General features: G+C 33.7%; 1 protein-coding gene across 4 annotated transcripts in view; it reads left to right on the forward strand.

Moving 5' to 3' along the window:
- The window catches only part of KDM6A (lysine demethylase 6A), a 175,092-nt gene that overhangs the window by 135,281 nt on the left and 16,263 nt on the right, over nucleotides 1-23,548 (forward strand). For all 4 annotated transcript variants that reach the window (XM_053670650.1, XM_053670653.1, XM_053670652.1 and 1 more), the window contains 9 exons: nucleotides 4,034-4,163; nucleotides 5,664-5,769; nucleotides 6,401-6,606; nucleotides 9,551-9,615; nucleotides 9,690-9,764; nucleotides 10,262-10,410; nucleotides 17,737-17,851; nucleotides 21,153-21,340; nucleotides 22,193-22,334. In XM_053670650.1, the coding sequence (XP_053526625.1) occupies nucleotides 4,034-4,163; nucleotides 5,664-5,769; nucleotides 6,401-6,606; nucleotides 9,551-9,615; nucleotides 9,690-9,764; nucleotides 10,262-10,410; nucleotides 17,737-17,851; nucleotides 21,153-21,340; nucleotides 22,193-22,334 (1,176 nt within the window). The remainder of the gene's footprint in view (nucleotides 1-4,033; nucleotides 4,164-5,663; nucleotides 5,770-6,400; nucleotides 6,607-9,550; nucleotides 9,616-9,689; nucleotides 9,765-10,261; nucleotides 10,411-17,736; nucleotides 17,852-21,152; nucleotides 21,341-22,192; nucleotides 22,335-23,548) is intronic.

Below are 23,548 nucleotides of genomic sequence, written 5' to 3' on the forward strand. Positions count from 1 at the left end.
CTTTAAAGACTGTTTCAGTTTGAATGTTTAAAATACCTCCTGATCTGGGCTTTATTTTTTATTACTTTTCATCATTTTCTGTGAGTTTTCTACTATTTTAGCTGTTATTTTTATTATTCTGACACAGACTAAAGCAAAAATTACCCATTTTTATATTGTTTTTTGTATTGTCTATTTGGTTCATGTTGCTGGAAGCACTGTTTTTCTGTTAGTTTTTCTTGTCTAGATGTTATACTATCATTTACTTCAACTCTGGGCCTAAAGGACATAGGCATGTTTTAATACCCAGATCAAATGATATAACTGAGAAATCCTTAGATATAGTGTCTTGGCTTGCTGCCAGCTTGTACTACCTTCTACCTACTCCCCACTTGGCTGCTAGGGCCTCTGCTGCTGCCACTATACTGGAGCTGGGTTTTCCCTCCAGCACTCTGTAGAATCGGCAGTTGCTAGAAAATAGGGGAAAATTAGAAGTTCAAAATCAGCATCATAGACTATATGGTGTACCTAAGAGTATTCTGGAGGAATACTGTCAGAAAGAGTTCCATGGAGGTGCAAGTTATAAAGAGACAGCAGTAACAGTTACCCTGAGTTTTCATTAAGACAGTCTTATGCTCTGGTACTTAGGTGTGATTGTGTTTTTTAATATATTAAAGATAACCTTCCATCTCAGTTTTGAGGTGTATATAAACATTCACTTCAGAAGTTTTAAGTACATTCTTACAGTTTTATATTACGCTCAATTTTAGTTTATTACAGACACTAGGTTATATATACAGGGGTGGGCAAAAATAGCTTTACAGTTCATATGGAAAAAGATGTGCAGGTTATGATTATTACAATAGCTTTATTAACTCAAAAGAATATTAGTTACAACTGTAATCCTATTTTTGTCCACCTCTGTATAATAAGTAGCTAGATACATCAATCAATACACTATAGGCCCCTGGTGTTGCTTGGATTATTTCAGTAAATCTAGATCTCATTTTATTAATGAAGAGACCAAAAATGCTCTGATAAATTGGAAATAAAAGTCTTCTGAGGCTTAGAGAAAAAGTCAAGACTGCAAGTGGTAGGTGTCACATTTTTTGCCATTTTTGTTCTGTTGATGGTGTCCTGCACTAGGCAGGAGCCCTGAACTCAGAAGTCGAAAGTGAGATAGGTGCAGGATACTCAGATGTCTCTGGTCTAGGAGCTTCATAACCAAAGATAATTAGAAGATTGGTTTAGCACTTTTTCTACCAAGTGATGTGTATCAGTTTGAAAGTTGTAAGTTTAAGCCAATATTTTAAATAATTGGTCTGTAATTTCCTCCTACTCTGTTTTGCCTAGAATGGGAGGAAAGGATTTAAAATGGGATAATCAACTTCACTTTTTCCACTTTGGATTATTATAGTAAAATTTCATTATTTGACTTGAAGTATTATAAATAGTGTTGGACACTTTTATCTTCAGAAGATGAAATCTATTCATTATCCATAGCTGTCCTTTACATTAAGGTTAAAAAGTGTATTTTAAGTAGAAAAATATTTTAGTAAATATATAGACAGCTACACCAGTTTCTTCAGGGAAATTCCTATTTGTTTCAGACTTCAATAGTCAGCGAGTCAATGTTTGGAATACAGTAAGAAACTGCTAGCTATAATTTGATTGCACTGTTTACTTTGACTACCCTCTTATTTTCACATACATAGTTTTTAAAGCATTGGTTATTTTAAATCTGGCTCTTGTTTGGTGAAACATCGAAAGGCAGTTACAATACCTTTCCCACTTTTATGGTTTAAAAATGTAATTGTAACAATCAATTTTTTAATCATGCCAGCTTCCTCAGTCTTGCCTCCTCACCTTTTTTCTATTTTAAAATAAAGGCATCTTCACTTTTCATTGTTTTACTTTCCCACTTACCTTTTTTTCTTTTAATTGTTACAGAACTGTGGAAATGATGGAGGCAGAATTCTAATGTAGCACACCCTGTTTTCTAGTCTCATCTCCCAACATACAGAATGTTGTCTTAGAAGCTTAAGTTTTGATGCTACATTTAATTATTATGAGATGCTTTTTTATGGTACAGTTTTAATACTTGGCTAACATCTTTCAGTTCCTTAAAATATTAATTATTTACTGGATAGTACATCCATCTCTTGCTCTATAAAACAGATTTTAGGTATTTGGGGTCATATTTTGTTTAAACTCCAAAGTTAAATAGTGGCAGATGGACAATTCAGCATGAAAAGTAATGATTTATGTAGATACTGTGACTCTTATTTTGTGTTGGTCTGATAATAATACTTAAATTGTTGGAGGTTTTTTTTTAACTAGTTTTAGCCAATTATTTTCTACTTTTATGGAGTTTATAAGTTAATACCAATTTTATACCTAGATTTAAAAGCTTGAATGTATCATGTCTTTTTAAATATATAGGACATTTGAGCGCAGGTCTGCGAACCAGAGGATCGAGGTTCAATTCCCAGTCAGGGCACATGCCTGGGTTGCAAGCCAGTTCCCTGCAGGCCATTTCCCAGCAGGGGACGCACTAGAGGCAACCATACACTGATGTTTCTCCCCCTCTCTTTCCCCTCTAAAGATAGATAGATAGATAGATAGATAGATAGATAGATAGATAGATAGATAAATATTAAAAATATAAATATATAGTACATTCATGCTTTGTGGGAAACTGGTTTTCAGTAGCAGATTCATTTATTTAACTTTGGACCTTAATTATTACTTGATTTGAAACTTTCACTTTAATAACTAATTCGTATACTTTTCTAAATATTCAGTCATTTTAAACTTAGTTAATTTCTTTGATACCTGTCATGAATTCTTTTGTTTTTACTTGGAATTGTAGTTGAGAAAATTAAGAAAGTGACACCTGTGATGCTATTTTATGTGACATTTTAAAAGGTTATAGCAGTGGGATTTCAAGCCTTAGTTTTCTTTAGCACCAACCAGAACAGCCTGATTTTTAAGTTTGGGTTTTTTTTTTTTCCAGTTTGGCAAAATCATAGCAAAATGAGGAAAATTAATTTTGTGTTAACCTGTATTATTCTATAATTTAGGATAAAAAATAGCCAGTTTTCTCTTCAGTAAGTAAAATTGCTAAGATTTTCACTTCCCGCCATAAATGCAATGTTCAAATCCTTATCCTAAACTTTAATATGTTTGTTAATTTAAGAGTACTTGGTATTTTAACCCAATTGGTTATTTTTGAACTTAGAGTTGGGTGAGGTAGGTTAGTTAACCTGAAATGATTTGAAAGCTTAAGACTATGTCTTGCTGATTTTTTGAGTTGAGAAGATATTTTTAAGAAATTGAAAATAATCTTTTTTTTCTGACGCTAAATAGTTATAGTTTGGTATAATGTAGCAAACATAATATGTTCATTAAAGGAAAATAAACCCCAAATACTGTTATAATTACAGAGTATCAGAGAACAGATAGCAACTATGCACCTTATTTTAAAAATTGTTATCATTTGCTGTAAAACTTGGTAGATTGGAGTCTTGCTAAATTTTATTAGTAAGCAGTTACACAGAAAATTCTTTCCAGATTTGAGAAAGGAAAAGCCCTTTTCGGGTTTCGAAATTGTCTCTAAGATATCCTAGTTATAGTTGCTAATTTGATAAGAACAGAGACATAGCCTGTTTTTACTATTATCTAGACTTTTTTGATCAAGTTACTGTTTTAATGTTTAATGGGAGAAAATTTGATGGTGGAAGATGGTGGAGAGAAAATTGGGAGTTTGTGTTCTTCAGATGTAAAGATAAATTGGAGAATTACCAGCAAAATAAGGAATGTCATCAGTAATTTATGGGTTGTGATAACTTCTCTATTACTTAAGTGGAAGATACAGGAATCAAGCTAAGTATTTGCTGAAATTAAAAATTGTTCTGAGTCTTTTGCAGATAGATCTAAATCTCATGGATTTGTGCAACTGCCCTGTGATTTAGTTAGGATTTAATTCAGGATTTTAATTTTGTTTCCTAAATAAATGTACAGCTGATTTTTTTCTTCCTTTTTTTTTTTTAAGGAATCTAGGTAAAAATGGCTTATCGAACAGTAGCATTTTATTGGATAAATGTCCACCTCCAAGACCACCATCTTCACCATACCCTCCCTTGCCAAAGGACAAGTTGAATCCACCTACACCTAGTATTTATGTGAGTCTGGATTGGCTGACTAGAAAGAAATCAAATTAGTGTGTGTCTGCCTGTTTTTTATAAGATCTTGCTTTAAATCAATGTGATGCCCTTTAGGAAACAAAATTATTGGTAGCAGCTTGAATTGGGGGGGGTAAAGATGACTTCAAAAAATTTTGTTAATAGCATCTAAAACATGCCTTCTCAGCTATTAATTGTTATGATTACGTTAGAGTAGTGAGAAATACTTTGTACCGCCCCTAATTTTGAGCAGTATTAGGCAAAATCTATCTAAAAGTATAACTTTTTAAAAATAAGCTGAGTTTTATATGTGCATTCTACTAGTTCTGCAGACCTGAACATTCATTCTGTTTTAAACATCTACTAAAAAAAAAAACCAAGGTATTGTTTACCTTCAAAGAGAGTATTTGAAAATATAAAATGTCATAATATGTAATTTAAAAGCTGAATAGAATATTTAAAACTGGATATTGCTTTTACTTTATGGACAGTTAGACATCTGATATAGGATTTAAGAGTTCAGTCAAAGCAACTTTTTTTTTAATGTTTCTCCTAAATAGGCCCTCCTACCCTACCCCATTTCCTTCCATCCTCCCACTTTTACTCCAAATGAAAAAATTTTAAACTATAAAGTTTGTTTTTAGAGATTCGGTTCTGTTTTCACCTTCTAGAGGCCAAATGCGGTATTAATCCTTCCTCCAGCCAGTATTTATTGATTCTTTAGTATGTAAGGGAAGCACTGAGATAGAACTCTAACAAAACTTTTAAACTGAGGTCTCAGGTGGGGGGGGGGATTACAAAATTAAAATTTATCTTTTATGGGTCTTCAGCCTAGTTTCATTTTGGTAATATATTGTTTTAATTTTTTTCTTTTGTGGTTAAAAAAAGATATTCATAAAAATTACCGTCTTTGTCATTCATTAAATGTACAGTTTAATAGTTTAAGTATATTATTGTTGCAAAACAACTCTCAATATCTTTTTCATCTTGCAAATCTGAAATTCTATACCTATTAAAAAATAATTCCCTTTTCCACAGTCTCCCCAGTCACTAGCAATAACAACTACTTTACTTTCTGTTACTATGAATTTGACTACTTTAGCCACTTCATTTAAGTGAAATTATATACACAATTGTTTTTGTGTGTGTGGCTTCTTTTCATTTAACATAGTGTTCTCAAGTTTCATGTTGCAGCATATAAAATTTTCTTCTTTCTTAAGGTTAAGTAATACAATATTTAAAACAATCTGATTTTAGAGTTTAAATTCTATTTCTCCCATGTATTTTTGTTCAGGATATAATGGACAAGAGAGATGTATGTGGTTATATCTAATTATAGTCAGGATCAAAAGATGCAGTGATAAAATACTATAGAATGTAAAATACAAATAGTGGCACATGGGATGCATTATCAAATTGCGGTAAATAACAGATGTGTATTTGGCATAATATTTAAAGGTCTGTTTTCTAGAGATCTAACTGTATCTTTTAATTTTACAGTTGGAAAATAAGCGTGATGCTTTCTTTCCTCCATTACATCAATTTTGTACAAATCCAAACAACCCTGTTACAGTAATACGTGGCCTTGCTGGAGCTCTTAAGTTGGGTAAGCTTTAATAAGAAAAAGGAAAACTTATATGTATATTTTCTTTGCTACCTATTGCCTTTTAAAGCACAGGCAGAAACTTATTTCTATTTATTTTTTCACTTTTCCACATTTTTATTTTAATATTTTCCTGGCTGTAAGAGAGAGAGTGCATGTGTGTCAGTGTATTATTTCTTGAAACAACATGAAGTTACGATGATAATATTGGTTACTGGAATTTTTATGGGTGGTTTCTTAATTTAGCTTTAATTTTGGTCAAACTACATAGCTGTAATTTATGTTGACTAATGAAAGAAATTATTTTTATTTAGGTAGAATTCAATGCTACTAATAAATACTGTTGCCTCTTATTTGGCTCCTGGCACCCATAGAAATTAAATAAATAAGTGAAACTTTAGTACCTGCCCCTTGATTCTGCTTCCTCTGTTGGTCTCATAATGAGTAGGTCCTGGGTTTCCATATATGGTTGTGGAAGCTCTGGGTGTGCAGAAGCTCCAGTTGACTGAATTGGAGATTTTAATGGAACACCATAAAACATTTTCTTTTGTTTTTCTCCTTAAATAAAGCACTTTTAAATTTTTATTTCAAATATAATTTTTATTTATTTAACTGCCTTTATTTATTTATGAAGACCTAGGACTTTTCTCTACCAAAACTTTGGTGGAAGCTAACAATGAACATATGGTGGAAGTGAGGACACAGTTGTTGCAGCCAGCAGATGAAAACTGGGATCCCACTGGAACAAAGAAAATCTGGCATTGTGAAAGTAATCGATCTCATACTACAATTGCTAAATATGCACAGTACCAGGCCTCCTCCTTTCAGGAATCATTGAGAGTAAGTAATTACTTCCTGAAGAGTATATTATTTTGGAGATATTTTTTATTTTATATTTTAATTTGAAGGAGTATGTGACTCTTGTAAGCATCATATTATTTTATAGTTATATGAAACATAAGTGCTATCCAATTTGCCCTTAGTAAAAGTCTAAGACAACCTATAGGTCCATAAAGTAAATGTTATTACTATTTAGTGAGACACCTTCCTCAACCCTTAGATGTTCTTGTTTGGAGCAGGTTTACTTAATCCCACCATTATTGACATTTTGGGCTTAGATAGTTCTTAGTTGTGGGATGTTGTCCTTTGTATTGTAGAATGCTTAGTAGTATCGCTGGCCTCTCCCACTTAGATGCCCTTTACCTCCAACCCCAGCTCTGACAATAAAAAAATGTCACCAGACATCCTAAATATCCTATGGAAGGCAAAATTGCTCCTAATTGAGAACCACTGATATTAGAGGATTAACTAAGTCTCAAGTTTGATTTATTCTTACACAGTTCCTAGTCTTGTGCCTTCTCATTTTTCTCATTTATCAAGTTAGTATTATCTGATAACTCCCCAGGACACATCAGTGTTATTCTTACCAATCTCAGTCTGAAAGAGAAAACTGAGGGACAGGCGTAAATTATTTGAAAATATATGGAAAATTAAAAAATAAAACTTTGAAAAATGGTCAGAGGATTATTGTTAAAAGACTCATATGCCTTTCAACAATGAAGCATTACTAAAATCCTGTAGAACTGTAATAACAACTTGGTCAGCTTTCCCATGAAGTGAATATAAAACACCTGCAAAATGAGTTTATTAAATGTATTGCTGAAACTGTCTATACTACGCTACCGGTGAAATTTAATATGTGCCTGAAGTCTTTATTGTAATTCATTAGATTTGCTTATATTTGTTTAAAATTCTGCCCTGAGTTCATGTTTTCAATAAAGACAACACTTGTACCTGTAAACCATACACTTGTGCTCCTTTCTCACTACCACTCCTTATATTCTACTGAGAAATTTATCTAATAAAAACTGTCCTTTAACTTTCAGGAGTTGCAGTAAATTCATTATCCATATAAATCACTGTAGTTCAGACTTTCAAGATACTTCAACTATGTGGTAGTGTTATGGTCAGAATAGGGTAGGTAATAATAGCAGGATTCAGATATCATCAAAGGAAAATTTGGTGAAACGGTTGAAAAGCAAAGATAATAGGAGCAGAATGGACTCATAACCAAAGAAAGGGTGTGTTTTTTTGTTGTTGTTATTTTTCGTTTATGTGCTTTGGAGGCCTGAACCATATTACATGTAAAAAGTCTGACAAATGTTTAGAAACTGTACATACAAAGTGAGGGAGGCCAAAATGTCACTAAGTATTGCTAAGTTAAAACTGATAGGACATTGTTGAGCACGGGCCTGCGAACCACACGATTGTGGCCAGTCAGGGCACATGCCTGGGTTGCAGGCCAGTTCCCAGCAGGGGACTCATGAGAGGCAACCACACATTGATGTTTCTCTCCTCTCCTTCCCTTCTTTTCTAAAGATAAATAAATAAAATCTTTTTAAAAAATATCATAGGACATTGTTAAGATATAACCATATCTGTGACACAAACATTGTAAATAGTAGTAATTTTGCACTGAAAAGCACCTATATTCATCCTGTACTTAATTTCCTTACTAATGTTTTAAATGTTCTATCATTCATGCATAATTCATTGCGGAAAAAAGATATAGCCCAGGAAGACCATTTTACATTTGTCCAGAATGAAGAATTGAGAACTTCTTACCTTCCACCCTTGTATATACGAGATCTGTCCAGAAAAAAGTCCAGCCTTGTTAATATAATGATAACAGCCTGCATGACATCGATGTAACCTGGCAACCAAAGAGAGTGGACTGGAATGCTCATGCTTGAATAATGACGGCTTCACTGTACTAGTCAGTGAGGATAGTAGACTCTAGAGTGAGCATGTGTACTGTATGGCTGTTGCATCAAAATCACTGAATGAGTAAAGTAACATCTGTTTCATATTTTGCAAGAAGCTTAACATTCCTCCACAGAAACTATTCAGATGACACAGAAGATTTGGGGACAATGCAGTGAGTGCAGTGCAAATAAAAGTGTTGCACAAATGCTTAAAAAATGGTCGGGAATCTGTTGAAAGTGATCCATATTCTGGAAGGCCTGTAGCAAGCAGAACATCTGAGAATGTTGAACATGTATGGGGTACAATCAACAAAGATCAGCGACTGACAGTGCAAGAAGTAAAAGTTGATCCGGGGATTCCAAAAGCTGCTGTCTGAGATTTTGATGCTGGATCGTGGTGTGGCAAAATGTATTCCACAGCTTCTGCCACCAGAGCAGAAGGAACATCATGCTGCAGTTACTAATGATGCTGCCAGAACTGTGTGAGGTCCCAAGGTGCCTGCTTTGAAGGGGACTGAGGTGTCATTGTCTTATGTACCTTGTTTCTTGTATCTTCTTCAATAAACGTGTCTCTTTCCATAGTTCATGGCTGGATACTTTCTGGACAGACCTTGTACATACATAGCTGATACGCATGCATACATGTGTCTCTGTTACTTTAGAAATTTTATAATCAAGATTGCTACCTCTTAGGCCTCTTAACTTTCCCTGAATTTTCTCTCCTTGAAAAATGGAGCAGAAATGAGAATCTATAGTTTGTTCCTCTTATAGAAAAATTTTAATGAAGAAGAACTCTCAGGATAACATTATGGCTGATGGAAGGAGGTTGAATACTGTTGATTTCTTGGGTTTTTATGTGGTCTCCGAAGAAAATTTCATGTGGAAAAGGCACACTGAAACTTAGTTTCAAACATAGATAATACCATCAATCTAGATGTAGATTTTTCTGTTGTACATATGATGGGAAGGCTAGCTGCTTATAGAATACTAAACTGGAATGCTTTTTGCTTAATCTATAGGAAGAAAATGAGAAAAGAAGTCACCATAAAGAGCACTCAGATAGTGAATCTACATCTTCAGATAAGTAAGTTATTTTAATGGTCCACTTAGTATTTCTGTATAAAATGCATGTTTTTAATATTGTCTTTCTTTTTTAAGTTCTGGGAGGAGGAGGAAAGGACCTTTTAAAACCATAAAGTTTGGGACCAACATTGACCTATCTGATGACAAAAAGTGAGTCTTTGTAGTTGTCTGTGAACTGATGTAAAGACATATTTTTGCAAGATTGAGAATTTTGTACAATTTCCTTTTCTCCCTCACTCCTTGTCACTTTTCTTAGTTGATATACAAATTTTAGTTAAATTATGTTTGCTAGGTTTTGTAACTATTTTCTTGAACTGAAACCCTTGTCACCATGACCCTAAGTATATGCTAATTATACAATCATAACATTATATTTTATGATTAATAATATAATTTTATAAAATAGAATTATACAGCAATCATAAAAATTTAAAGTCAGTTTTTTCTTGTTTAATAATTTTTATGCTTTTTATTAGGTTTTCTGTGGGAAAGTTAAAAATTTGAGCATTTAGGTTTTTCCTATTGAAAGTAAAATATTTACACATTCAGTTATTTTTCTGATTGGAACACAAGGTTTTTGAAGAAATGGTTAACTTCTACAACTATTTGTAGCACAGTGTCACTCTTAATTTGTTATTTTGTTGCAGGTGGAAATTGCAGCTACACGAGCTGACTAAGCTTCCTGCTTTCGTGCGTGTTGTATCAGCAGGAAATCTTCTAAGCCACGTTGGTCATACCATACTGGGCATGAATACAGTTCAACTATACATGAAAGTTCCAGGAAGCAGGACACTGGGTAACTTTAATGAACTAATATAACTCCGACAATTGAAACACAGAATCAAGATATGAAATATATAAGGGAAAATCACATTATTTTCCATTTTATTTCATTTAAAAAAAGAAAGTGTGGATTACCATTGCCTAACTTTGTCTCAGTGCAGTTTATAAAATACATGATTATGTGGAGACATTACTGGACTCATCCTGGTATCTAATCTGGACTTTACCACTAACTAAGCCTGTCACTTGTGGCAAGTCACATTCTTTCTCTGGGTCTTTTTCTTCATTTGTACATTGGTTTTAGACCTGAAATTCTGTCCAGCACTGCTGTACCATTTTCTCTCTGCTGCCTTAATTGGCATGATATTTCATAGGGTAATGTTCAAAATATTTAATATTTAACAGCTCAGAAAAGTGCTAGTGGTAACAAGTTCATCTTTGCCAGTGCCTGTGAGTTGCATATTACCCTCAGGTATTTCTGTTTGCTACTTAAAACAGCCATAATTTGAAAGCCAGACTTTCTTCTTTGTTGTCTGGTTATTGAATAGTAGTTTAAGAATTGTTTTATAATAGGCCTATGCTTGCTTCTGGGTAACATAGGTCAGTGGTTCCCAGTCCTGGCTGCTCATTAGAATCTCCTGGTAAGCTTTTTAAAAAGATACAGTTGATTAATCTCTGGAGATTGTGATCTAGTCATCAGTATTTTTTTTTTAAGCTCTCTAGAAGACTCTCATGTACAAACTTAGGTTGAAGTCATTTTTACCCTCAGGCCATTTTGAAGCCTGGTTCTGTCATATTTTATCCATAGCTGGGTAAAGTAGAAACAGTTACAGAATAAATGGTAGAAGACCTGTCCACTCCCCACTCTGTTCTCACTCTAGACACCAGTGTAAATACTGAGCAAGTTATTTGAACTCTCTGGAGTTCTTTTTTCCTGTATATGTAGTATTGGATTATTTCTATTAACATGCACTTAAACTGAAAATGTCTTTCATCCAATTTGAATTATTTTATATAAATATCCTCAAATTAAAAAGAACACAGTTTTTCATTGTAAGTCAAGGGGAAAAAGTAAACTTGATAGATTACTTCTTTGTCACTGTATGCCTAGATTGTTTTAGGTTTTTGTTGGTTTGTATACAAGTCATTGTTTTTCAGAAATGTCCCGGGGAACATTAAAGAATTCCCTTAGGAAGTAGCAGTGTCCAATAGAAATATAGTACAAGTCACAGACATGATTTAAAATTTTATAATAGTCATATTTATATAAAATGAAATAGGTGAAATTAATTTTAATCCAGTGTAGACAACTATTATTTCAACATGTAATCAGTATAAACATTATTGGGGTATTTTAGGCATTTTTTCATGTTAAGTCTTCAAAATTAGGTACGTTATAGTTTATCACACATCTTAGTTTATATTAACCACATTTCAAGTAGTTATTGTATTGGATGACTGAGTCTTAGAAGAAATATTGAGTTGACCCTTAAAGTGTTAATTCACTTCAAAATTTTTTAAAGATTTTGTTTATTTTTAGAAAGAGGGGAAGGGAAAGACAAAGAGAGGGAGAGAAACATGAGTGTGTGGTTGCTTCTTGCACACCACCCCTACTGGGGACCTGACCTGGCATGTGCCTTGACTGGAAATCGAACCAGCAACCCCTTGGTTTGGAGGCCAGCACTCAATCCACTGAGCCACACCAGCCAGGGCTAATTCAGTTCCAATTTAAAAAAAATTATTTTGAATACTTTTTTTATGGGGCAGACACTTGGTTCCTGGAGTTACATAGATAAATAAATGTTACCTGCTTTAATGGACTTTATGGTCAGTCATGTATGTTCTAAACTATAGAGATGCCCTCAGGCTCTACCCTAAAATAGTTTTAGTTAGATAGTGAGGTCCCAGTGTTCTAATTTTAATTAGAGCTAAATTTTATTTGGAGTCTGTATGCCATGAACAATTCCAACCATTTACCCATGGTAAGAGATATTTGTAAATATTAAGAGTACCATCTTCATATTGTACTATAATATGTAAAAATAAACAATAATAAAAGACTCAGGGTGTGATGAGAACACAGCTACATTTTTTTTGTTGTTGAGGTAAAATTCACATAAAATTAACTATTTTAAAGTGTGCAATTCATTTGCATTTAGTTATTCACTGTGGTGTGTAGCCATCACCTCTATGTAGTTCTAAGACATTTTCATCAGCTTAAAAGGAAACCCTGTACCCATTAACCATTCAGTCTGCATTCCCCACTTTCATCAGCTCCTGGCTACCGCTATAGCAGGTCCTCAGTCCTTTTACTCAGTGTCATTTTATTATAACTCTTGTTTATATTAGCCTGTGGTAAAATTGGTTTCATTATACAACATTTTGCCACAGTTCTGAATCTATCAATGATGGTGAGGACTTACTATAGTCTGCTTTCTGGCTCTATAGATTTACTTGTTCTGGATGTTTCATATAAATGGAATTGTACAGTATGTTGCCTTTTGTCCTTGCTTCTTTCATTTAGCATGTTTTTGAGGTTCATCTACATTGTTATCAGTGTTTCATTTTTTATAGCCAAATTCTATTCCATTGTAGGGATGTAGAACATTTTGTTTATCCATTCATTGGTTGATAGACATTTGGGTTGTTTCACATTTTGGTGTTATGAATAGTGTTTCCATGAACATTCATATACAAATATTTGTTTGCATACCTATTTCTAGTTCTTTTGACTATAGGTATACCAAGCATTGGAATTGTTGGGTCACGTGGCATTTTTACATTGAACTTTTTAACTGCTGAACTGCTTTTCACAGCATCTATACTATTTGGATATCTTGCCAGCAGTTTACTAAGGCTCCAGTTTTCCCACATTCTTACCAGCCAACACTGATGATTTTTAGTTTATCTTCTTATGGCCAACACATCTAGAGTGGTTTTTCAGTTGTGGTTTTAATTTTTATGTACTTGTTGGCCATTTGTATATCTTCTTTATAAAAATATCTATTCAAGTTCTCAGTTCATTTTTAATTGAGTAGTTTGTCCTTTTGTTGTTAAATAATGGGAGTTTTTTATACATTCTGGATATTAGTCCATTATCAGGTAATGATTTGCAGATATTTATTTCTCTTCTATAGTTTGTTGTTTCACTCTTTTCATGGTGTCCTTTGATGTACAAAGTTCTTAATTTTAATGAAATTCATCTTATCTATTTTTCCCTTGGTGGTTGATGCTTTTGGTGTCATACAATGTAGGGGGCAGCGGTGGTGGTAAAATGGGTATAACTGTGCTTGAATAACAATTAAATAAAAAGAGAAAAAATATTCCATGTGCACTGGTGAAAAAAAAAAGAAACCATTGTCAAATTCAGGGTCATAAAGATTTACCTTGATGTTTTCTTCTTGGAGTTTTCATAATTCTAGCTCTTATAATTTGATCTTTGATCCATTTTATTTTTTAAATTTTTAAAAAAAATTTATTTATCTTTAGAGAGGAAGGGAAGGAGGGAAGGAAAGAAACATTAATGTATGGTTGCCTCTTGTGAGTCCCCTTCTGGGAAATGGGCTGCAACCCAGGCATGTGCCCTGACTGGGAATCAAACTGCGATTGTGTGGTTCGCAGGCCCGCGCTCAGTCCACTTCTTCGATCCATTTTAAGTTAATTTTTTGTATATGGTATCAGCTAACAGTCTAAAACTTCATTCTTTTATATATGGCTATCCAGTTGTCTCAGTACCATTGTCAGAAAGACTATAATCTTTTCTGTATTGAATAGTCTGGGCACCCTTGTTGAAAATTAATTGACCTTGGATATATGGATGGTTGATTTTGGGAATCTTGATTCTGTTCCACTGGTTTATATCTGTATGTCAGTACCACACTGGTTTGATTACTATAGCTTTTTGAGGTAAGTTTCAAAATTGGGGAGTGTGAATCTTACCACTTATGCAGTGACCTTTATTGTAGTTGCTTATATCTCACAGTGCTTTGGGTTACTGTAGTGTTGTTTCATTTCAGCCTAAAAAACTCTACAGCCTTTCTTTAAAGGGTATATTGACTAGTGACAAACTTCTTCACCTTTCATTTATGTGGGAATGGCTTAGTTTCTCCTTTTATTTTTGAAGAATAGTTTTGTCACATATAAAACTCTTGGATAATATATTTTTTTGTTTCAGCAATTTAAGTGTGTTATCCTACGTGCATTTCTGGACTCCATGGTATCGGATATGAAATCAGCTGTTCATTTCATTGATGATCCCTTGTATGTGACAGATCACTTTTCCTCCTTTCAAGATTTTCTTTGGTTTTCTAGTGTTGGTTATAATGTGTCTTGGTGTATGTCTCTGAGCTTTTCTTACTTGAAGTTCCTTGAGATTCTTGGACGTGTAGATTCATGTATTTTATCAAGTTGGAGTTTTTAACCATCATTTCTTCAAATATTCTTACTGCTGTTTTCCTTTAGGATTCCCACAATGCCTATGTTAGTATTTTAGATAGTACCCCACGGGTTCCTTAGGCTCTTCTAATTTTTCATTCTGTTTTCTTCTCAGAACAGATAGTTCATTTGACCTACATGTGTTCGTTGATGTTTTTTCTTTAGCCTGCTCAAGTATGCTTTTGAAATCCACTAGTAAATATTTCAGTTATACTTTCACCTTCAAATTTGTATTTCTTATTATCATTTGTCTCTTTATTGATAATATCTGTTGAGACATTGTTCCCTTTGGTTCTTGCCCATGGTTTCCTTTAGTTCTTTAAACATATTTAAGATAGTTGATTTAAAGTGGTTGTCTAGCCCTGGCTGGGGTGGCTCAGTTGGTTGGAGCATCGTCCTATGCCCCAAAAGGTTGCAGGTATGATCCCCTGTCAGGGAGTATACCTACGTTCCGGGTTCAATTCCTAGTCAGGGCATGCATGTATGGCAGGCAACGAATTGATGTTTCTCTCTCTCTCTCTCCCGTCCTCTGTCTCTAAAATCAATAAACATATCTTTGGGTGAGGATTTTTTTTTTAAAGTGTGCGTCTAGTAAGTACTATGCCTGTACTTTTCCAGGAATAGTTCTTGTTAACTAACTTTCTTAATTTCTTTCACTTTTTTTGCTTGCTTTCTTGCTTTTTCTGACAGGGACATACTTGTTTGTTTCTTTGCATGCCTCTTCTATGTTGAAAACTGTTTTGTTTACTTATTTTTTTAATTTTTTAAAGATTTACTTTATTTATCTTTAGAGGGGAAGGGAAGGAGAAAGGGAGAGAAATATCAATGTATGGTTGCCTCTCGTGAGTCCCTCGTGAGTTCCCTGCTGGGAACTGGCCTGCAGCCCAGGAATGTGCCCTGGCTGGGAATCAACCGCGATCATGTGGTTCGCAGGCCCGTGCTCAATCCAGTGAGCTATACCAGCCAGGGCTACTTACTTATTTTTAATAGCTGTATTCTCTCTTGGATGTGGACCCTGAAGTTTTGGTTCCTTCAGTGTAGTGCTCTGCTAGTGTTTTGTCATTTTTAATATTATGAGGTAGCAGTTACAGAATTCAGATTCTCCTTCATCTCCAGGGTTTGTTGTTGTTGCTTGTTGTGGGCTACAATTGTCTACTTGTTTTTTGTTTGTTTGTTTGTTTAAGATTTTATTTATCTTTAGAGGGGAAGGAGAGAGGGAGAGAAACATCAATGTATGGTTGCCTTTCGTGCGTCCCCTTCTGGGAACTGGGCTGCAACCCAGGCATATGCCCTGACTGGGAATCGAACCGCGATCCTCTGGTTCACAGACCTGCGGTCAATCCACTGAGCTATACCAGCCAGGGCCATGTCTATTTGTTTAGTGGCTTTTGTATACTGTTTTTGCAGATAGTGTATTTCTTGTCATGTGTGGACACTGAAGTCTTTTTTTCTGTCATCTCAGCAGTTAGCCAGTATCGTGACAGAGGTTTTCCTTAAATGCTCGATGCCCGAAAATGAGAAAGGAAGGAAAGTGGAAAAAACAGAAAGAAAAGGGGGAAAAATAATTCTCTTTCAATTCCCTCCTTCTGTACTTAGCCACACTGCTTACAGCTCTGGTTTAGTCTCCTTGCTTGTGCTGAGCTTAAAGATCAACAAGAGGTTAAAGTTTATTGTATTCTTAGGTTTTTGTTTTTTAGCTTGTTTACTACCCTGGTACACATGTGGCTTTCTAAATTCTCCAATATACATAGGAACTTTACAAAGAATTTATTCCCCTCAAATCTCACTCCCCAGGTTTTCCTCTTGGGCCTTTGTATTTCTTTTGTTTGCCCCAAGGAGGTATTTTGTTGTTGTTTGGGTTTTTGTTTTGTTCAAACCCCCCCCCCCCCCACTCCTGGTAGCATCAACTTGTGTATTAGTTTCTGAGTGTTGGGGCGAACCTTCTCCACTGAGACACTTGCTCTGCTAGACTTCTGAGGTACATGAAACAAAGAGAAGCCCTTTGTGTCAGTCTTTTGGGGAAACTCCAGTCAGGGCAAAACAGAAAAATATAATTCTTTGGGAACAAGATCCGCTCTGCTCCCTCCAGAACAAGGGACACTCACACTGTGAACACAGACCACTGTTTTTAAGTCCAGTACTATACCAGTGATGGGGATGGGTAAAAAGGTGACTTAAAATGTTACGAAAAATTCTTAACATGTTTAAGTTGCCTTTTTCTGGTCAAGAATTCTCTTGATTACTGTAAACTTTGACTGTCATTCAGAGTTCCGGTAAGATTAATTCTGACAGTTTTTACTATGGTGTGTGTTTGTGTGTGTTTCTGTTTCTGGAGAGTTCCCCCAGAGTTCTCTGCTTGACACCACTCCTGCAGAACATTTTGAAAACCAAACTCCTTGTCTCTTTACTGATGTCCTAATACTACTTCTGAGAAATGGGGGTTAAGTCCACAAGAAAGAGGCTGTAATGTTATCAATAATAGCTAATATTTATTACCTACCATTTATTAGGCACTGTTTGAAACAGTCATTATTTCAACGATTACACAAAACAACACAGCAATTTATTGTAATCATTATTATGTAATCTTACATATAAGGAAACTGAATCACAATGAGTTAGCAAGTTACCCAGATTCACATAATGACTAAGCCAGGGAGCCTGGCTCAAGCTCCTAAGCTTTTAACCACAGACTGCCTTCCATAGAGGTTCTTTTTACTGTGTAAAGTTAGGAATTGATCAAACTCAGCTCTAAAACTAGACTTGACACACACCAAAAAAATACTGTGATGATAACTGAATACTACTCTAGTTTTTCTGTTGAACATTTCTAAGGTTTTGTTTCTAAAGATACATTTTCTATAAAATACAGTATGCTGATTATTTTTTTCTTTTTATATTTTAGGTCATCAAGAAAATAACAACTTCTGTTCAGTTAACATAAATATTGGTCCAGGTGACTGTGAATGGTTCGTTGTTCCTGAAGGTTACTGGGGTGTTCTGAATGATTTCTGTGAAAAGTAAGTTTCCAAACTAAATTTCCTTTAAACATAGTTATTTAAAAACAGTATTGTAAAGGGCAGCTTACTAAAGGTGGATGGGATGTCCTAATACATGTAACCAGTTTTCACTTACCGGTCAGCAGAAAATCCATTTAAAATGTTTTGGTTGCAAGCCTATCATTTTGTGTTATTGGGATTATTTTAAGATACCTTGAAGCCACTTCATGCAATTGTAGTAGTCTTGAATTTAAAGGGTAGAAAAATGAGTTGTTTATTTAGGGTCATTAAACAGTTGATACATAAGTACTTATTCATATGAAAGGTTTATATTCCAAGAAAAATTGTTTTTGCTATAAATGGTTTTAGAAGTGGAAGAAATTCTGTAATTGAGCACCCTCATAGATTATTAATAACTCATACTTGGACATAGTACTCTTTGCTATATCATTATGATACAAATTCTTTTTAAAACTACCTAGTCTGGCAGCTTTTTCTATAAAGGAATATTACAAAATTTAATCAGCTATTTCAGATTTTGTTTTCTGTAATTGAAAGAACTCACCTGGTGTAAGTGTTCCTTTCCTAGAATCCTAGAAATAACCTTCATTTATTTGTTTATCTTGTGTTAAAGGTTACCCTTATACCTTAGGATTGTTTTTATTTAAAAAAAATTTTTATGGATTGATTTTTTTTGAGAGACAGACATCGATTTATTTTTCCACTTATTTATGCGTTCATGGGTTGATTCTTGTATGTGCCCTGACCAGGGATTGAACCTGTAACCTTTAGTGTATCAGCGGTGATGCTCTAACCAACTGAGCTACCTGGACAGGGCATTTTCATTAGTTTAAATTGAAATGTTTATTTAAAAGGAAACTCATTCTCTCTTTCTTTTTTTAAAGTACTCCATTGTGTAAGCATCTGGCATTTTCAGTTAGTGATAACATTAGAAAATTATTATGGTTAATATATTCAGTTTTAATCCCCCATTTCAATTAAATAAAGGGAGAAAGATGCCAAAAACATTTATGTGTGTGATATTTTAAAAACCAAACCAGTTATATACATAGTCCACATACCTTATGATTTTTTAATTAGGGGTTAAAAAATCTTTTTCTGTAAATACCTAAATTTAATAAGAAAAATAAATACAGTTGCAAAACCATATTAATCTCAAATTTCCTATATGTAAGCAAAAAGTAATCGCCTTTTATTGTCTTTGTCTTTAAACACATAGGTTTCTCCTTCAGTGTAAGAAAGGCAAAGATGTGGAATTTTAAGGTTTCACATGCTTTGATGAAATCATCTACTTTAATTTGTATTTAATTTTATGGATCAGCAACCTGGTAGTAGCAGAGAAAGAATAGTGTAATATAGGAAATCTCTACTGTGCTATACAAAGATTTTTATTTCTTAAACTTTGAGATAGTGTATATTGTTGCAGCTGCAGTACAGCAATTCATGTATTTTTGAGTAGGGATTGACTATTTTTAGGATTTCATTTTCTTTCCTATCTAAATGGAAAGGTAGCCTGGGAACAAATAATGTCTAAAAATCTTGAACTTGGGGATGATAATAAAAATTCCAGGTTAGTATAAAGAGCTAGGTAAATTTAACTAAGTTGCAGAAATAGCACTCACTACCTTAGCGTTTCAGTATAATTTGTTTTGCCTAAGGATGATTTTATACTGACCAGTATTGACCATGTGTGTAGTTTGTTTCATGACTTTAAATAATACCTATCTTGAAGTAACCAATCATTTTGAGTAAATGATAAAAAGGATGTTTGCTGTTTTATAAGTTTGAGCTTGGTTTTTGTTTTTGGTGTCTTTTTTTTAAACACTTACTTGATAATTTGGTAATCTTGCTTTTGGATAGAAAGTTTTCACCAATTATATGACAGCAACATAGGGTGACGTAGAGCTAGGATTTGTGTTTGTAGCCATATTTTGCTTTATAGGCAAATTTTTCTGTACTATATCTTCTTAGCCGTAACACAAATGGTAAGCCAGTCCTTATCCCCTTGCAATTAGGCTATTCTTGGCGGTCTGTTCTAGATTTTCAAGAGCAGCCTTGGTTTTTTTTGGTTTTGGTTTTGGGTTTGTTTGTTTGTTTGTTTGGGAAAAAGTAAGACTAAGAATCCATCTAGATTACAGATTGGTAAGCTTTTCATAAAGGTCCAAATAATAAATATTTTAGGCTTTGCAGTTCATATAGTCTCTGTCACAGTCATGTCATTGTAGTATGTAAACAGTCATATCATATGTAAATTAAGGGTAATGTCATTTCTTTAATAAATTAAATTTTCATTTACGAAACTAGGCAGTGGGCTGGATTTTCTAACCCTTGATATAAACAAAAAAATGACATTTAAACCATGAAAATAATTTAAATATATACTTTATCATATCCTTTTGCACAAGACACATAAATAAAGTGAAGACTAGTTCTTAGATCTTAAGCAAAGGAGCTTTCCACTCTGGAAGTTTTTCATTCCCCAAAATGTAAAATCTAAAGTATAAAAAATTCTAAATTGAATTCTAAAATTCTAATTCTAATTTGAATTCTAAAATTCAAAATTCTAAATTGAATTTTAAAAAACTCTTTAGTAGAAGTTGCTACATAGTTTAAAAATATTTCATATTATATCATGATCAAGTAGAATAACAAGAAGCTAGGTTTTAAAGTGAAAGCTTAATGATGTGATCTTTAGAATGTTTCCAAAGTATACAGGTGTTGGTGGCAACAATATGGTTACTTGTGCATGTGTGTGATTGTTCCTTTTTCATAGTCAACCAGTCATGAAAACTGTACAGAGATTGACATCCTGTCTCCTTTTTCTGCTTAAGATTCATGGAGACCATCTCTATTTTCTACTTTACCTCAGAAATAGAAGTTCCTAGTACTTAATATTGGCCATAGTATTTCTGTTTGTGAATTTAAATAACTTGATGTCTACTCCACCTTCCATTACCTTTTAGTACTCAGTACTCCAGAGAGAAGGGTCCAGTTGAAATAGCCTTTAGTAAAGTGAAATGACAAGTTAATGTGTATAAGTGTTGCTTAAAAGTAGTTTTGTATGTCATTTGGATCTTTAAAAAATCATCTTAAGGTAGTAGTACTGATATTTGGTTAAGTCATCCAGAACTTGACTGTAATTAACTTTACTCACTTTATATATGGCAGTTCTTACTATACAAGCAATTAAGTTTCAATGCAATGAGTGAGCATATTTTTAAAACTTTTGACATTGTCTTCCAGTCTTGTAAGGAGCTCATTAAAATACTTGATCCATTTGCATTATTTTTTCTTATTTCAGAAATAATTTGAATTTCCTAATGGGTTCTTGGTGGCCCAACCTTGAAGATCTTTATGAAGCAAATGTTCCAGTGTATAGGTTTATTCAGCGACCTGGAGATTTGGTCTGGATAAATGCAGGCACTGTTCATTGGGTTCAGGCTATTGGCTGGTGCAACAACATTGCTTGGAATGTTGGTCCACTTACAGGTATTTTAAAGAATATGCTAAAAAAAGTTTAATTTTTAAGGGATTGTAACTGATAGGTCTTTTTTTTTTCTTGGAATATACCCTACTAAAAATTGGAAGAAGAGTCTCCTTGAATAAAATTTTAATTTTGTCGCACAAGAAATTAAATTCAAGTTAAATAGAAATTCAAGACTATAATTCTCAGCAAATAACAAATGTATGTCTTTATATACAAGAAAAAATATATATATATAACAATAGACATTTATTATTTCTCATACAATAGTCCAGAATTGGTATTTGTGGTCAGTGGGTGGCTTTCCTCCATGCGATGCTTAGAGTGCTTTGTTTGTCTTATAAAAGAAACCCTTTATGGGAGAACGCAGAGTAGAATAGTTGCTCATTCTTTTTATCTGGCATCCAATGAATAGCCCTATAAGTCAGATTCCATTTGGATAATGCCTGCTTTCAGGCAGTAGATAGTTGAGATTAAGAACATGGCCTTTGGAGCCAGAAAGCCCTGGATTAGGACCAGAACCTGGCTCTGCAACTTGGGCAAGCTATATAACCTCTCTGGGCCTCAATTTTTTCATCTGTATAATGAGGATAATAAAATTAAAAAGGTGATGCTAAAGATTAAATGAAATAATGTATTAAAATAGCTCATCAATGCCTGGCACATAGTTATAAGAAGCACTCTTTACATGATCGCTGTTATTATTACTATAATTACCAGAAAAAAACATAAAATTATTTTTGTAATGTTTTGAGATTTTCAGAATTGGTGTTGATGGTATCACCCAAGAAGGTGATAATGGTTATCTTCATATATTTTGGTACTTTGGTGCTTTATAACTTTTTTTTTTTTCCTAGCCTGCCAGTATAAGTTGGCAGTGGAACGGTACGAATGGAACAAATTGCAAAGTGTGAAGTCAATAGTACCCATGGTTCATCTTTCCTGGAATATGGCACGAAATATCAAGGTCTCAGATCCAAAGCTTTTTGAAATGATTAAGTAAGTGCTTTCTAAAACTGCTGTAGTCCCTCTCGTTTGGGGGAGTGTTAACTATTCAGTACTCTCCTCCTCACCCCAATAGAAATATGTTGACATCAAATGGTCCAGAAATCTAGAAAAATATAATACAAGAGTCCACATGTGAAAAGTATTTTTCCCTTCCAAGTAGTCAGTACATTGTGGTATAAAGAGGATCAAAGGCATACAAATGACTTTCAAACCAGTAGATTCACAAACCTGTGCTTCCTCACTACCTTCTGAAGTACCTGATTCCTAGAAGAACTTTAGTTTTAATATTGAAAGATAGCTCTTAATATTGGGGTAGGAAATGACATCACAAAATACTTGCTGGTGCAGAGAAATTAGCATTTAATACAGGGATTTGAATAAAATGTTAATTATTTTAATGTTTTAAATGAAATCATCTGCCTTATAATGGTCCCTGTTTTAGCTGCTTTAAATATGTAATGCAAGTTACTTGAATACTTACATCTTAGTAAGCTTCTAAATTATTGTAAGTTTCCTAGCTATTTTGTAAATCTGTCTACAAGTAACATTTTCAAATATAGTGCCATATATATATATATGGCACTATATTTGAAAATATATGTATATATAGCAGTGTTTCCCTAAGTTGTGTTTTCTACCATTACTACCTGTGCCTCTAAAAGGTAGGGAATTCTGGTCAGAGAAATATGGGAAATGATGGATTAGGTGAAGTTCCATTCTTTTTTTATGAAATGTTTTAAAGACTAAGTGTTGGTGTATTTTGTGAATGGGGAATAGGATTATAATGTATTGTATTTCTCTAACCTATTTTGTTTGACCATTATCTTTTGAAGACTTGATCTCCTCAGAAACTCATCTTGGAATACACTGCTTTATACTCACTGATAAAATAAACATGTCTTTGTTAAAATAATACTTAAGTATTTTTCCTGCAGCTATATTAATTTGGTCAGACTGTGTTGCTTTTAAAATATTGTCTTTTCAAAGTAATCATGACTTATTAAAATGATTTCAAGCCTAAGTCTAAAATTTTATTCAAACAAAAATTGTGTGGCTAAGATAGTATGCCTATGGATTATCTTATCATACAGTCCTTTATCAGTTGCACTGTTTTTTCTAGTCCTGGGCAGAAGTGGTAGGAGGTAACAGAAAGTAACAAAAACTAAATCATAGCAAAGCCATGTACAAAGCCTTGAAAAAATATA

The sequence above is a fragment of the Artibeus jamaicensis genome, unplaced genomic scaffold (assembly GCF_021234435.1).
Source record: "Artibeus jamaicensis isolate MK-2021 breed Jamaican fruit bat unplaced genomic scaffold, CSHL_Jam_final contig_60, whole genome shotgun sequence".
NCBI lineage: Eukaryota > Metazoa > Chordata > Mammalia > Chiroptera > Phyllostomidae > Artibeus > Artibeus jamaicensis.